The 14,452-nt window shown below is 36.6% G+C and overlaps 1 protein-coding gene across 3 annotated transcripts in view; it reads left to right on the plus strand.

The window, feature by feature from the left end:
- The window catches only part of LOC136033149 (nuclear receptor coactivator 5-like), a 48,362-nt gene that overhangs the window by 15,091 nt on the left and 18,819 nt on the right, over positions 1–14,452 (plus strand). For all 3 annotated transcript variants that reach the window (XM_065713798.1, XM_065713800.1, XM_065713799.1), the window contains exons 4-7: positions 4,441–4,587; positions 6,440–6,588; positions 12,482–12,801; positions 13,695–13,757. In XM_065713798.1, the coding sequence (XP_065569870.1) occupies positions 4,441–4,587; positions 6,440–6,588; positions 12,482–12,801; positions 13,695–13,757 (679 nt within the window). The remainder of the gene's footprint in view (positions 1–4,440; positions 4,588–6,439; positions 6,589–12,481; positions 12,802–13,694; positions 13,758–14,452) is intronic.

The raw sequence follows: 14,452 nt of genomic DNA on the forward strand, positions 1-14,452 counted from the left end.
GCTAATTTTACATATTTTTTTACATTTATTCTTGCTATGTCTCTTTTCTTTTCTGCGGATCTCCAAGTTGAACATAAAATTGATTATTTCCGTCTCTGACAGAGGCCCTCTGCTATATGGATCCCATCTGGATTTTTTTTTGAAAATTTTAAAATAAACTGTTTATTTTGCCTTCAATTATGTCACATTAATCACAATATATTTGGGATTCATCTGGTATGGAGAGTTTAAAAAAAGTATGCAGTCGTTGGTGCTTAACCCAATTCAATGCAAAGATTTAAAAAATAAGAAGTAAAAAAAATTGACTAAAATTTTTATTCAGATAATTATGATCAACTTTGTGATTATTTTGCGTAATGCTAGATGTCAGTGTTTTCACTCAGGTTTCACATAGACTTGAGTGCTGCTTTATAGAAACCATGTGCAGTAGTGTTTGGTTAATCTGTTGTATTCAGTTACTAAAAATTGGTTTTCCTTGATGATGAATTTTTGAGATGCAACGAATAAACCTAAGAAACGATGAGGTAAAACTTGGGTGCGTTTCTGAAAGGATTTTAGAATGTAGCAAATATAACAATTAGTAATTACGAGTCTTTCGTTTTTTTGTTTTTTAGAATGATAGTGCTGCAATTTTGATTGCTTGGTTATTAGTTCAAGAATTTTCATTTTAGCTTTGTAATTTGCAAACTTCAGGCTTATAATTTACAAATTACAAAAACAAAAGGAATGTAAAAGAAAGTGGAGAAAGTATTAAGATATGAACTAAGGAGGCGTGAAGTACAGGCCTTGGATTAAATTGCTGAGGATCTCGAAGTTGCAGCTAGACGACATAATAGTAAAATTTTTGCTGGCATGTTGATAAATTAAGAGGGGGTAATCAATCCCTACTTGTCCGAGTGAAAAATGGGAACGGGACCACAATTAGTGATAAGAAAGAGTTAGAGAGAGATGGGTAGAACATTATGCGATTGTGCTAAACCGAGATAGAGTGGCAGGAAAAGATATAGAGGAAAATGAAAAAAATTGTGATACCTTGGACGTGAAGAAAGATTTGTTTTGTGAGGAAGAATTAGCGACAGTACTAAAAAGATTAAAAAATAATAAGGCTCCAGGTGCTGATAGTGTGGTAAATTTGATTATAAATCATATATTAATATGATTTAATTAGATATGGTGGCTCTGAGGTTAGAAATAAGTAACTGAAGATTAGAAACGTGATTTAAAAAAAAGGGAAGTACCTATATATTTTAGGAAAACCTCAATTATACGGTTGTATAAGAAAGGTGACAGGAATTAGTTTGGTAATTATCGAGGTATTAGTCTGGTTTCTATAGGTAACAAATTATTTAGTAATAGGATATTTTTTAGACTGAGAGATGTTGTAGACAAAGTTATAAGAGAAGAACAGTGCGGTTCTAGAAAAGGTAGAGGAGGTGTGGCCCAGATTTTACTCTTAGGCTAATAATTAAAAAGTGCCTGAGTTATCAAACACCTTTGGTCCTCTGTTTTATTGATTATGACCAAGCGTTCGACTTTGTTAATAGAAGAGCTTTAGCAAAGATCTTATCCTTGTATCGTATACCAGACAAATACATTAAAGTGATTTGTGATATGTATGAGAATAACACTGCTACGGTTAATGTAGGAAATTAAGTTAGCTGCTGGTTTTGTATTGAATCAGGAATTAAGCAGGGTTGTGTTCTATCCCCTTTTATATGGATCGTTTTGATGGGATTTTGTCTCAAGGAGCACAGTAAAAGCAATGGGAGACCATAGAATCAAATGGGGAGGAAAGAATCTCCTGGACTTAGATTATGCTGATGATTTAAGCATTCTAGATGAAAGTGTAAGCAAAATGGATGAACTTTTTGAGGTTTTGCGAATTCAGAGTACTAGAATAAGTTTATAAATTAAAGTTAAGAAGACTTAGTCACTAAGGCTAGAAATAAGTGAAGATGAAAAGGTGGCGTTGGGTAACGAAAAGATTGGTAAGGTGGAGAGCTTCACTTACCTTGGTAGTATAATTAGTAAAAACAGTGGGAGCTGTGAAGATGTTACAAATAGAATAGCCAAGGCTCGGTATATTTTTTTACAGTTATAAAAAAGTTTGTTAGAATAGGAAGATAAGTCTGCGAACCAAGATTAGAATTTTGGAAGCTACAGAGAGGACAATGATCAAATATGACTCTGAAGCATGGGCGCTCCGAAAAGCGGACGAAGATTTGCTAGATGTTTTCCAGAGAAATTGCCTACATATTTTTCTGATTACCCCGGTAACTGACTGCATTTCAAACAGTTGACTGTACAAAAAGTGTGGTTCAATCCCACTTTCTAAGGCTATAATGATAGAAAGGTTGTGAGCACTCTTTGCGGATGAAGAATGACAGATTGTCGAAGACTGTCTTTTTTGGCCAACTGTTTAGGGCTGAATGGAAAGCAGGTCGTCCGCGCTGGGGATGGAGGATGGATTTAAAGGAAATAGGAACTTCCTGGGAGGGTGTAAAGAGGTTGAATAGATTGGGATGGGAGAGGGGTGTGTGTAGCTATCTTGGCCTCAGGTGGCTTGGTGGTGTGGTGAGCTTTTAGTAGTAGTAGTAGTAGCAGTAAAAACAGCTGCAGAAATCAAGCCAAAATCAGGAGCCGAATTTACGAAATCCAAAACAGTTGTAAATGTCTGCTCTTTGGAGTGCTTAGCTCGGAACCTAAACTAAAAATCATGAAAAGAAAGTTTGTCGGTTTCACTAAGGAAATTACACTGGGAAGCATAGGTTTTACAAACGAAAATTTATTTAGTATTGAAGGTAATGGTGTTGGGCAAGGATTAGCCTGGTCACTTTGAGGTTCAGTCTTATGTAGAACAAGCTCTCGGGCGGACTTAAGTGGACTTGGAAAAATTCAATTTTTATTCATTATCAAAGACAAAATAAGAGAAAGAAGTTTGAATTTTACAATCTGGGATGAGTTTACAATAAGAGTCAGCAGGTGATGAATCCATTAGCGATTCTAGTTTTTCTGCCTTAAAAACTGGCTCTAGAGCTATTGACGTCAAATAAGGTGGACAAAGAAGCGAAGCAAAAATGGTTTTGGAAGCAGAAGATGTGACTGACGAAGCAGTTGATTTTCCCAAAATTAGCAGAATAACAGATAAATGCTTGTTCAACATTCAATTAACCATGCACAATGAAACCATCAACCACAAAATTGGAGGGACACAAGAAGGTGGAGATGAAGGCTTAAAGACTGAGTTCCTGCCAAGTTTTCTCAATATCCCTTCCGGATTTCAAAAAATCTTGAAAATAATAGAGCAATTTAGTTTTTCAAATGAAATTATTATAATCATTCATTTAGAGTTGTAAATACCGAAGACAAGCAGCAGTGGTACTCAATGATGAACTTGCTAACTTGTGATGCTTTTAAATGCTATTTTCTCTTCACCAGTCTTTGAGAAGGCCTTGGGTCATCCATGGAATCTGGCGAATATGCCCTTTGGATCTGGAAGTACAAGGAGCCAAAGTACATAAATCAGCTGTATAATTTTTACAGACCTGTAAAAGACGTTGAACCGTGAGTAAAAATAAAGGGATCCACTTGAGAATATTTCCCATCATCTTATACTGAGGTCCTTTGCTTTCTGGCCTATATAAGTCAATTGGGATTCAAGGACCCATTTCTTGATTCCTTGATAGGTCATTACTGATGGTATGCGAAATATTGGTATTACAAGACGAACGATTTGATTACCCCATCTTATATCCAAATATCTTCAGAAGCATTTCGTTCTTCACATTCAATAAGACCTCACATAGCCTTGTTACGTCAGTCATTCCATTGCAAGCCGTCTGTCTCAACTGACCAGTTGATGAACATCGACCCTGAGTTTTCAATGAAAGGATCAAAAAGTGTAATCTCGCTTGGTAAGCTCCTTCAAATTAGAAATATGTTTACTACTTATCAAAGGAGAATGCCTTCAGGATCATTTAAAAACACTCAAGACTTCAACTGGGTTATCTAGCAGATAAATTAGACGCCCGCCAAGAGAACAGAAATTCCGGGAACCAGAGTCAGAAAAGTTTAACTTGCTTACACGATGAACTGAGCTTCCTGAACTCCATACCTAAGCCAGAATCGTTGAATAATGGCAGATGGACAGCAATGAGAGTCTTCGTGAAATATGTTTTGTAAAGTTTGGTCAGTCTCGTAGGCTATATTTTGCCAGGAATGATTGAGTGTTAGTTTAAGCTTTATTTGTGTTCTTGTATGTATATTGCATTTTTTCTTTTTGCTCTTATTTACTCCATTATAACACCCTCGTTTGTTTTTATGGGTGGTAAAAATATTTTCTTTTTTTATTTCTTCTTTTTACGTTGATTTGATCATATTAAGTCATTTCATATTGGGCATCCCCTTATTTACATTAACACTTTTCCCTTTTTCATGCAGAATTGAAGTTTTCTACAACTAGCCCACTACCAAAGGGCAATATTGGAGGTAGTCTGCCACCGCCCCCGCCCCCTGAGCCTCTTTTAGATATAAATATGGAATCAAGGTATCCTGTAAACCCAGGATCTGGATCTTTTCGTGGAGATGGTATTAGTTGTCTTTTTTTCTTATTTCTTTTTTTTATCATAGGTTGGACAGAGATTATTAAGTTGTTTAGGTATCAAAATTTTAGTATAAAAAATAAAAACAAATTCACTTGTTTGAGTGGGAGGATCACTAATGGCATTTTGGGTATCTCTATAGTTGAAACTTTTGGTAGGGAAATTCGGTTTTTAAAACACAACTAAGTTTCTTGTCTGACCTAGAATTAATGAATGAAAATATAGTGGAGTCAAAATATACCAAGAACTTGACATAATCATTTGTATTATTATTAAGTTTGCATGTTTATTAAGTATCAACTGGAACTTTTTCAATTTGGATTTTTACAATGCTGTCATATTATATTTGCCTTGATATGTCTCTCCCAATCCAGATATAATTCTCCATAAAACTTTGTAGCTTCTTGGTTTTTTAGTTGGCTATAGTTCAATAAATGCTTTATTTACACATGTTTTGTTCTATTTTTTATCAAACAGTTCATGCTAACGAACTGTAGTAAGGAGCGACCCGGCTCAATAGTAACCGAAAAACTCTAAAAAAAATTTATAACAATAGTTGCATCAAAAGAATTGCATTTTAATATTGATTTTAAACATATAAGGTTTTTTAAGTTTAGCCTAAGAAAATTTGCCTTATTTTAGAAAATAGGGGGAAACACCCCTTAAAAGTCATATAATCTTGAAAATCACACCATCAGATTCAGCGTATCAGAGAACTCTACAGCAGAAGTTTCAAGCTCCATACCAAGCTCCTACTAACCACATTTTTTCTCAAATGAAAGTAAAGAGTGACATTAAAACTTAAACTTAACAGAAACTTTTCTGAATATGAGGGGGGTGCCCCCTTCTTAACACCTTGCTCTTAACGTTAAATTTAACACTTTAGTACAAAATTATTTAAGAACGACCGTTCAACCGTAAGGACCGTTGACCGTTGAATTAAAATACAAGTATTTTCAAACCCTTACAGCAGGAGCAGCCCTTCATACATGGAATAAATTCTGTTAGTTTTAGGTTTTTATGTCACTCATTATTTCCTTTCGATAAAAAGGTTTTAATTTGATTTTAAGAGGCTTAAATAGAGAGCTTTACTGAATTTAGAACAAAAGAATTGCTTATCTTTTGATCAAAGTACTCGTGTGTTTGAGACCTCGTCTTTAAAACAAAAAGTTACCAGAGAGTTGATAGATTTCGTATCCTGAGATTTTTTTTTAGCTGATTTTTTGTTGGAACCTTTTCCTCAGTAGGATCTGCTTCTCGTGTGCTAGAAAAGTCTAATTGATCTTTTACTTCAAAGAAGGACTTCTTGTAGGCTACCCAGTTTGATTATTTTTCTGCTCAAGTGGTACAAAGACCTGATCAACAGCAGGCCTACTCACTGTATGAAGTTGGCAGAGCTCTCTGGGCTCCACCCAATTATATCCAGAATATGACAATGGGACTAAGAAATACAGCTCACACTGGTTACCAGAAAAATTAAACTTTTATGGAAGGGTGCTTAAAAAACGGCTTCGTTTGGCACCACACGTTCATCTTGAAGCGGCTCTCAAAAGGTGCTATTTCATTTAGTGAAGTGTCTAGTTTGTTCAAACTTAGTAATTAAATCAAGACAAATACAAAGTGATGTGTTGAGCACTTGATTCTCTTGGCACTGTGAATCATGTTAAATGAAAAATGCAAATTTTTGCATAATTGCTCACATGTTCGTAAAAATTTGTGGAGAAGAGTCCCCAGATATGCGTTATTGGAGGAAATCTTTTTGTTCCTTTTTTTGCTTGTTAAATTGGGCGCGGCTGGTGACTCAATTTATTGGATTTATACTTTTTCATTACTTGCAGATAATTACAATGCATCGTTTAAGGGAAATTATGCTGAAGAAGCATTTGACGAAAACTATGCCGAAAATGAAAACTATCCAGAAAATGAATATGTTGAAGATCCATTCCCAGAAGCTATTGAGCAAAAGCAATATTTGGGTGGACCAGAGGTATTTTATTACATGGTTCTCTGTTTTATTTTCAAAACTTTTTATCATAGTGAATAGTAGGTAATGATTTTCGTCTATATTAGCCGAAAAATTTTAAAAACATTCTTTTGAAAGAAATATGTACTTTAGTCTGCACTGACAAGCCAAACCAAATTCCTGACTAAGATCTTCCTCCATAGAATACAAGCACCACTCATGTTATTGACTAGTGTCAAGCTGGGTTTCAACCAGGACGTTCAACTTCCGACCCGATCTTTACTGTTCGCCAACCGAAGAAACGGTACATTGAGTTTAATATTTAGTTCTGTCAACCATTCATTAATTTTCCATACACCTTTGACCTCATATGGAGGAAAGGTCTGTTGTACGTTCTAAAGCATTATGGTGTCTCAGATAAGATTGTCAAAATCGTTGAGCTCATGTACTGTCAGTTCAAAAGCCAAATTCTGGCTACCAATGGGCTGTCTGATGAATTCTTGACAACTTCCGGAATCCTCCAGGGATGCATCATATCCCCGCATTTGTTAAACCTATTCTCGCATGCCATTCTCTCCCTGATACCCACTGAGTATGGGGCGAAAATAGGTGGGATCCTTCTCGACAAACTAGCGTACTCTGATTATAACGACCAGTCAGCTACGACCACCCAAAAACTCCAAAGACAGGCAGACAGGATCTCTCAAGTAACGAAGTCGTTTGGGATGCAGATTAATGTAAACAAAAGTAAAATTATAACTTAATCATGTCAGGACACTACAAATCCCATCAATGTAATAATTAATAGTGAGCAAGTAGAAACAATAGATTGATTTCTTTGTCTTGGCAGTCTAGTAACGACCGATAATTGCACACTGCCGACATTAAACGCCGCCTAGCCCCCGCCAACCCTATTTTCAGAAGACGCTTAAAAATTATGGAAGTCTAGTCATCTTTTGAATCATCTTAATGCTAGTGTTTTAATTAGCAAAATTGGTCACGGTAAAATTGTGTATTTTACGTATTTTACCGTGATTTTACGGACTCCTGTAAAATTGGTATTTTATCTATTTTACATATTTTCCGTAATTTACGTATTTTACTGACATATATTACGACGCGTTGAGATTTTCACAGCTTCAAAATATGCTACACTGTGCATAAAGACTTTCTGATTAACAGGTTGGCAAAAACACGTTTGGATATGATTTATTAATTTTTTTTGCGTATAGCTATATTAAAATGTCAGCTCTCTGACTTCGGTCTCTTGTCATCAAAACAATAAAATGTATTATAAATTATAGCACAGGTAATCAGAATTTTGAAATGGTGAAATATTAGGTGAAATAAAATTATATTAGTTCTGTGGACTAAGACAGAAAGACAGAAAAGACAGTAAAGACAGAAAGAGCTACAAGCAGGATTGACACATAACAAACAAGAAAAATAAATATCCGTGAAAAAGAGGGTAATGTTGGCCGTTTTACAGAAAAGAAGCGACAATGACAAAAGCAGATATTTTGTCTGGGACTTCACCCAGCCATCTTCAGTGCTCAGAACAAAGAAGGAAAACTACATTTTTTAAGTAAATCTAACAAAACAGAAGATAGACTGAATCAGACGAACCAAAAAAAAAGCTAAATTAAATTTATTTATTTATTTATTTATTTATTATTACGAATAGCGGTAAGCATCAATGCTTGTCGCAAAAACACAAAATCATAATACTAATCTAAAGTAAATTGGCAACGACAAACTAAACAGCAAAAACTTCTAAATAACACGAAACTACACAGCAAAAGCGTCTAAATAAAAAGGCGTATTTACTAATGCACTCTTAAAAATTCGAACACTCTCTGTCTCGACAACCTCCAAAGGCAAACCATTCCATGGTCCGGCAACTCTACTAACGAAAGATAATTGACCAATTTTTTTCAGTGGTTTTGGGGGATATAATTTATAATCATTCTGACGAGTAGAGTGATAATGGCTAAATTTAAAAAATAAATTTGGATCAACATCATCCACTCCTTTAATTATACGAAATACATTTACAAGGTCATTGCGACGTCTACGAAACTTCAACGACGGGAGTTGAAGCCTAGAAAGTCTCTGCGGATAGGAAAGGCGCTGAAGGTATGGGACCAATCTAGTGGCCCTTCTCTGAACCTTTTCTATCCTATGCTCATCCGTTAAACTTAATGGAAACCAAACAGAAGTATTATACTCAAGAAGAGGGCGGACCATTGATTTGTATAGTAGTAAGGAATTATGAAGGTTAAGCCTACTAAAGCTTCTCCTTACAGACGATAAACGATAATTTGCATTCTTTACAATTTCCGAAACATGCTTATCAAATTTCAATTGGGTATCAAAGTAAACGCCAAGGTTACGCAAAATGAAAGACTTTTCACCAACAAGATTGGATAAGAACTCTCTGTACTTGTTAATTAGCCAGAACACAATCAAGTTTTTGATCTGAATATAAGATATGAGAAAAACCGGTTTTATAGCCAAAAAGACAAATGAAGGGTGACAGAATGCATTAGTAAGTAAGAAAGTATGACGACACTAGACCCTCAAGGTCCAAACCGACGATGCTGATCTCTGTTTCGTGGCCCTTCAGCTAGGAAGTGCAATGGGGGGGCTGGAGGCCAGCCATCCTGTGCTTCCGCACACCCTTCCTGCTTACCTTGCCCAAATTTCTGCAGGTACCCATATAGAGCTAATTTGACTCTGGCTGAACTCAGAAAATCACACCACTGACCCCGTCACGCCAGAGATTGAATTTTCCCCTTAGATAATTCCGGATCTTCATTAGAAAGGAAATTGAAATTTCGACTTCACTTTTTAAGTCAGAGGCAACCGTATAGCATTATCTATAGTAAATTCCCTAAGGGTTCAATTTAATGAAATATGTTCATTTATTTTATTCCAGAGGCATTTCATATGTAAGGGGTGGTCGAATAAACTTTGGAGGGAGATCAGTCAATTGGAAATCGAAAGTTGCAGCACCCCTTTCTAAGATTTAGCCTTTTTTTTCTAACAATTGCTGCCAAATAAGTTGTTACCGACCGCAGCGTCTTTAACAAGTTTATATTCTAATTTAGCGATCCTTGTGTTTCAGCAGTTGTTTAGGAAAAATCTTCACATAAATACAAAATTTATACTAAGGGAGATACTAGGGAAGACTGGAGACAAAAATGGATATATAATCCTTGGCCATATCTGTGAGTTTGTTAGGGGGGGGGGGCACGAAAAACTTTTAGAAACGCATCAAAAATGTTTCAACCAAAGAAATGCACTAGACTGTTAATTAAATTGGTGAGATTCTCGATCCGTGATTCCCAACGTGGGGCACAGGCCCCACTGGTTAGTCATGGCAATATTTTGCTGGGCCCAGGACATGCAACCTTCGGCTAAATATACTTTAGAACCTTAATTTTGAAAAAGACATCGACTATACGTTGTATAAAAGGTTTTGTTTTCAAACAATAATTTTCGTCAGTATAAAATGTGCCTAGAGGACGACCCAAAAAAAGATACCAAGCTATTGATCTTTTAAGCTTCTTCCAGGTGAGGACACGTAAAATTCTGAATAACAAGATTTAAATACCACGAGGGGGGTATCAGTGTCTAGGTGAAACATAGACTAACATCGCTTGGGAACCACTGCTCTTGTAGCTACTGGCAACTTTGAAACGTCTATTTTACCTTATTTTACCAATATTATCAATTTTACTTACCGAGTTTTTATTTTACGGTAATTTTACAACACTACTTAAATCTCATCCTTTTAACAGCCTGATCATACCTGATCAGGGGTGTAATGGGTGTAAAACATGGATAGTTAAAGCCAAAAACGATAATCAAAACCCTTCTCGTATTCGAAGTGAGATGCTTGCGCCGGGTAGCGAAGAAACGACAGAGTCAGCAGAAGACTATGATAACCAGACACAATCCTAAACAAAGTTAGAAGACAGCAAGTACGTTAAAAATGATAAAGCCCCCGGTGCTGATAGTGTGACAAAGAGTGTTTTTTAAATATGGTGGTTGTGAGGTTACAGATGAGTTACTGAAGATTATGAATATGATTTTTGAAAAGGGGGAAGTACCTAGTGATTCTAGGAAAATTTTAATGAAACTCCTATGTAAGAAAAACGATAAGAGTGAGTGTGGTAACTATAGAGGCGGTGACCTGGTTTCTATAGAAAGCAAATTAATCAGCATGATGATACTTTTTAGACTTAATGATGCTGTAGATAAAGTTTTAAGAGAAGAACAGCGTCGTTTTAGGAGTAGTAGAGGATGCTTCGACCGAATTTTGGCCCTTAGATGAGTACTTGAGGAGTGCCTGAGTCCTTAAACTTCTTTAGTCCTCAGTTTTATAGATTATGAGCAAGCGTTTCGTTCATCTGATTGAAGAGCTTTAGCGATATTCTATCCTTGTATGGTGTACCGGATAAATATATTAAAGTGCTTAGTGACATGTACGAGAATAATATTGCTGCGGTTAAGGTAAGAAATGAGGCTAGTTGACGGTTTCGTACTGAATCAGAAGTGATGCAGGCTTGTGTTTTATCTTCATTTATATGGATCATTTTGATGGACTTTGTCCTAAAGAACATAGCAAAGGCAACGGGGAAACACGGAATCAAATGGGGAAGTAAAATATCCTAGACTTAAATTGTGATGATGATTTAAGCATCCTAAATGAAAACATTAACTAAGTGTGAGAATTTTTAGAGATTTTGTGATTTTTTTTTTGGTGCGAGCAAAGGTTAAAAAATTAGTGACTAAATCATTAAGACTAGGAATAAATTATAGTCAAGAGTTGATGTTGGGTAACGAGAAGATGGATCAAGTGGGAAGCTTCACTTACACATTGGTATCATTATTAGTAAAGCTGGTGGGTGCAGTGAAGGGGTTAAAAGTAGAAAAGCCATGGCCGAGAATATTCTTTTTCACAATTATAAAAAAGTTTGGAAGAATAGGGAGATAAGTCTGCGAGCCAAGATTATAATATTGGGAGCTACAGTGATGACAGTGGTCAAATAAGGTTCTGAAGCGTGGGCGCTCCGAAAACAGAAGGTTTTGCTAGACGTTTTCCAGCTACGGATTGTTTTGGGTACTTGACTGACTGACCGTATCTCAAACAGTAAACTGTACGAAAAATGTGGTTCCACTCCGCTTTCTAGGGCTATAATGAGAGAAAGGATGAGATGGCTAGGACGCGTTCTGAGAATGAAGAATGACAGATTGTCCTTGTTGGCCAATCGTATAGGGCAAAACTAAAAGCGGGTTGTCCCTGAATGGAATGGAAGGATGCCCTAAAGAAAAATTCAAGGGAAATAGGAACTTCTCGGGAGGGCGGAAAGAAGGAGGCTTTGGACAGACTGGGATAAAAAGGAGCAACGTGCGTAGCTGCATTGGCCTCAGGCGGTTTGGGCTGCAGTGAGTTATTTTGATTATTGCAAAAATAGTTATTGCAATGGTTATTTTGCAAAAAATCAAAATAAACATTTAAATTTGTCGAAATGTTGAGTTTGCTGTGATTGGTTATAAGGCCACAAGTGTACAAGGCTACTGTGTCAAGTTTACTGTGTTACAGTTTTTTCATCTTTGGGGACCTCTTGGGAGGGGGAGGGGTGTTTCAGTCCCTTAGGTAAGGCCTACTTATCTATAAAGAAAAATGTCATTTTGTCCTATGTTAAATAAAAAATGTTATGTATATCTCTCGAAACACGCTAAGGCTAGGATTTAAAACAAGACTAGTATTCTATTATTATGCCTACTTATTATCTTATTACTATTGCAGGTCTTATTGTTGCAAATTGTTGTTACTTTGATAAGGAATAATGAAAAATATATTTCTTGCTCTTTCCTTATCTCAATCATTCAGTCCTTTGTCTTCTAGGGTCATCAGAAAGATCTGGACTTTCGAGGATCTGCTGCCCAGGTGCCGGGTCCCAGGAGCGGTCCTTCAAGGCGTCCTTCAGAAGACACGCTACGGCCGGGTTTCCGACCCAGAGGATCAGCCCATTCAAATCAAAGATTTCCTAGAGAATCTGGGCCTAGGTTTCAAAATCAAAGGCCACATGGCCACTGGGAGTCTCCAATAGAGCCTTTGGAAAGTGGCTATGATGAGGGACAATCACCGAGCCCGAGGCGGTATGCAAAAGAAGAGTCCAGACTGGGGAAGCCCCCGCGCAATAAAATTTCGGAAACTGAAAATGTGTATGTTTATCTTTTTAGAGCCATTTGGAGATGGGGTGGTAGAAACCCAAGAGCAGCCAGTAATCGCTGCTTAAATCATGCCTTGGATAAGATATACCTCTGGACATATCAAGCACCAACCGAATCGCAAAAATTGTTCCCCAGAGGAGCAATCAGACTAGGGGAAACAAGGTCTCTTCCTAATACTGTTTCTGAGGATCGAGGGCCGCCTGCTGCTGATGGTTGGTAAGGGATGAGTGACTGCCCTGCTCTTTTAAGGGAAGATTGTTGCTTCCCCTAGTGGTTTAAAGTTGGTGAATGGGGCTATCCAAAAGAAGGGGGGACATTCGTAGACATCTTTACATTACCGAGGAAAGAGCATCTACAAAGGGATGAAAAGAGATAAATAAGCCCTGTCTTAAAACAAAACGCTTAAGGGGCCATCAATAGTCTAGCCGACAGCCGGCTTGAGAATGGGAGGGTTTTCTCTTAAGGAACCTAGTACAAAAAAGAATAAAAAGCGTAGTTTGCGGGACCGAAAAACGAGCTTTGATGAGGTGGCTAAACTCATCCCAATCGAAGTGATAAGCAGTGTCGGTGTAAGTTTGAAAAATAGGACTTACATGCCATACATGCTCTCTTCTATAAAAAAAAAACAAACATCAACAGAATCTACTCCCTTTGGTTTCTCTCTCTCTCTCTCTCTCTCTCTCTCTCTCTCTCTCTCTCTCTCTCTCTCTCTCTCTCTCTCTCTCTCTCTCTCTCTCTCTCTCTCTCTCTCTCTCTCTCTCTCTCTTCTTTCTTTGTATTAAAAATAGTTAAATTTATTAGAAGCATTCAGAATTGCCTTAAGCTCTCATAATTATATTATTACTCTTATATTTCTGAATACTTAACCAGTTTATTTATTTTAGGGTGAGAGAAGCCTCGCCATCCAAAAATGACTGCGAAATTATTGCCACCTCACGTTCAATTCGGTAAGTGTAATGAACTACTATAATTCAATATATAATTACTAATATAATTATATAATAAATAATATATATAAAACTACTATATAAACATATACAAACTACTACTATAAATGTCTACTACTACTGTTTGCAATTGTCTTACGGTGCTGCAAGTCTGAGCTAGTTTCCACTGGGGAAATAGAGGATAAATTTGGACAACGGAGTGTATGAAAGTCTGTCTATTTTTACGTGTTGAAATTAGCATAATATGTAGGGTTAGAAAAAAATTATTGTTTCTTTTTCTTTGACCAAGAAAGCCTTGCAAACATTTTACCATGTGACCTTGGAAGCCTTTACCATGATGAGATAGGCACGAATATATGAGTATATTCATAGAACTGTAGATGCTCATTGGTTCTCGTAATCCAGTTACGTTTTTGTACCTTCTTTAACCCTCCAAAAAAGCTGCAGCATTGCCAGTACTTTCACTAAAAACAATTTGCCATGGCCAAAATCCAATTTCGTATCTTTATATCCAAAACCAGGGTTTCATTTCTGAAAATAGATTGCTGTTCTCCAAAGAGCCCTTTAGTGCTTGGGCTGCTGAGCATTTTTACATTGACATATTGCTTTTGGAATGTGAAACATAAATATTAATACAGTTTTACTTGTTCAATCGAAGAAACATTTTTTTCTATTTCGTGTTACATTACTTTTCT

Source organism: Artemia franciscana, chromosome 11, assembly GCF_032884065.1.
Source record: "Artemia franciscana chromosome 11, ASM3288406v1, whole genome shotgun sequence".
Taxonomy (NCBI): Eukaryota; Metazoa; Arthropoda; class Branchiopoda; order Anostraca; family Artemiidae; genus Artemia; species Artemia franciscana.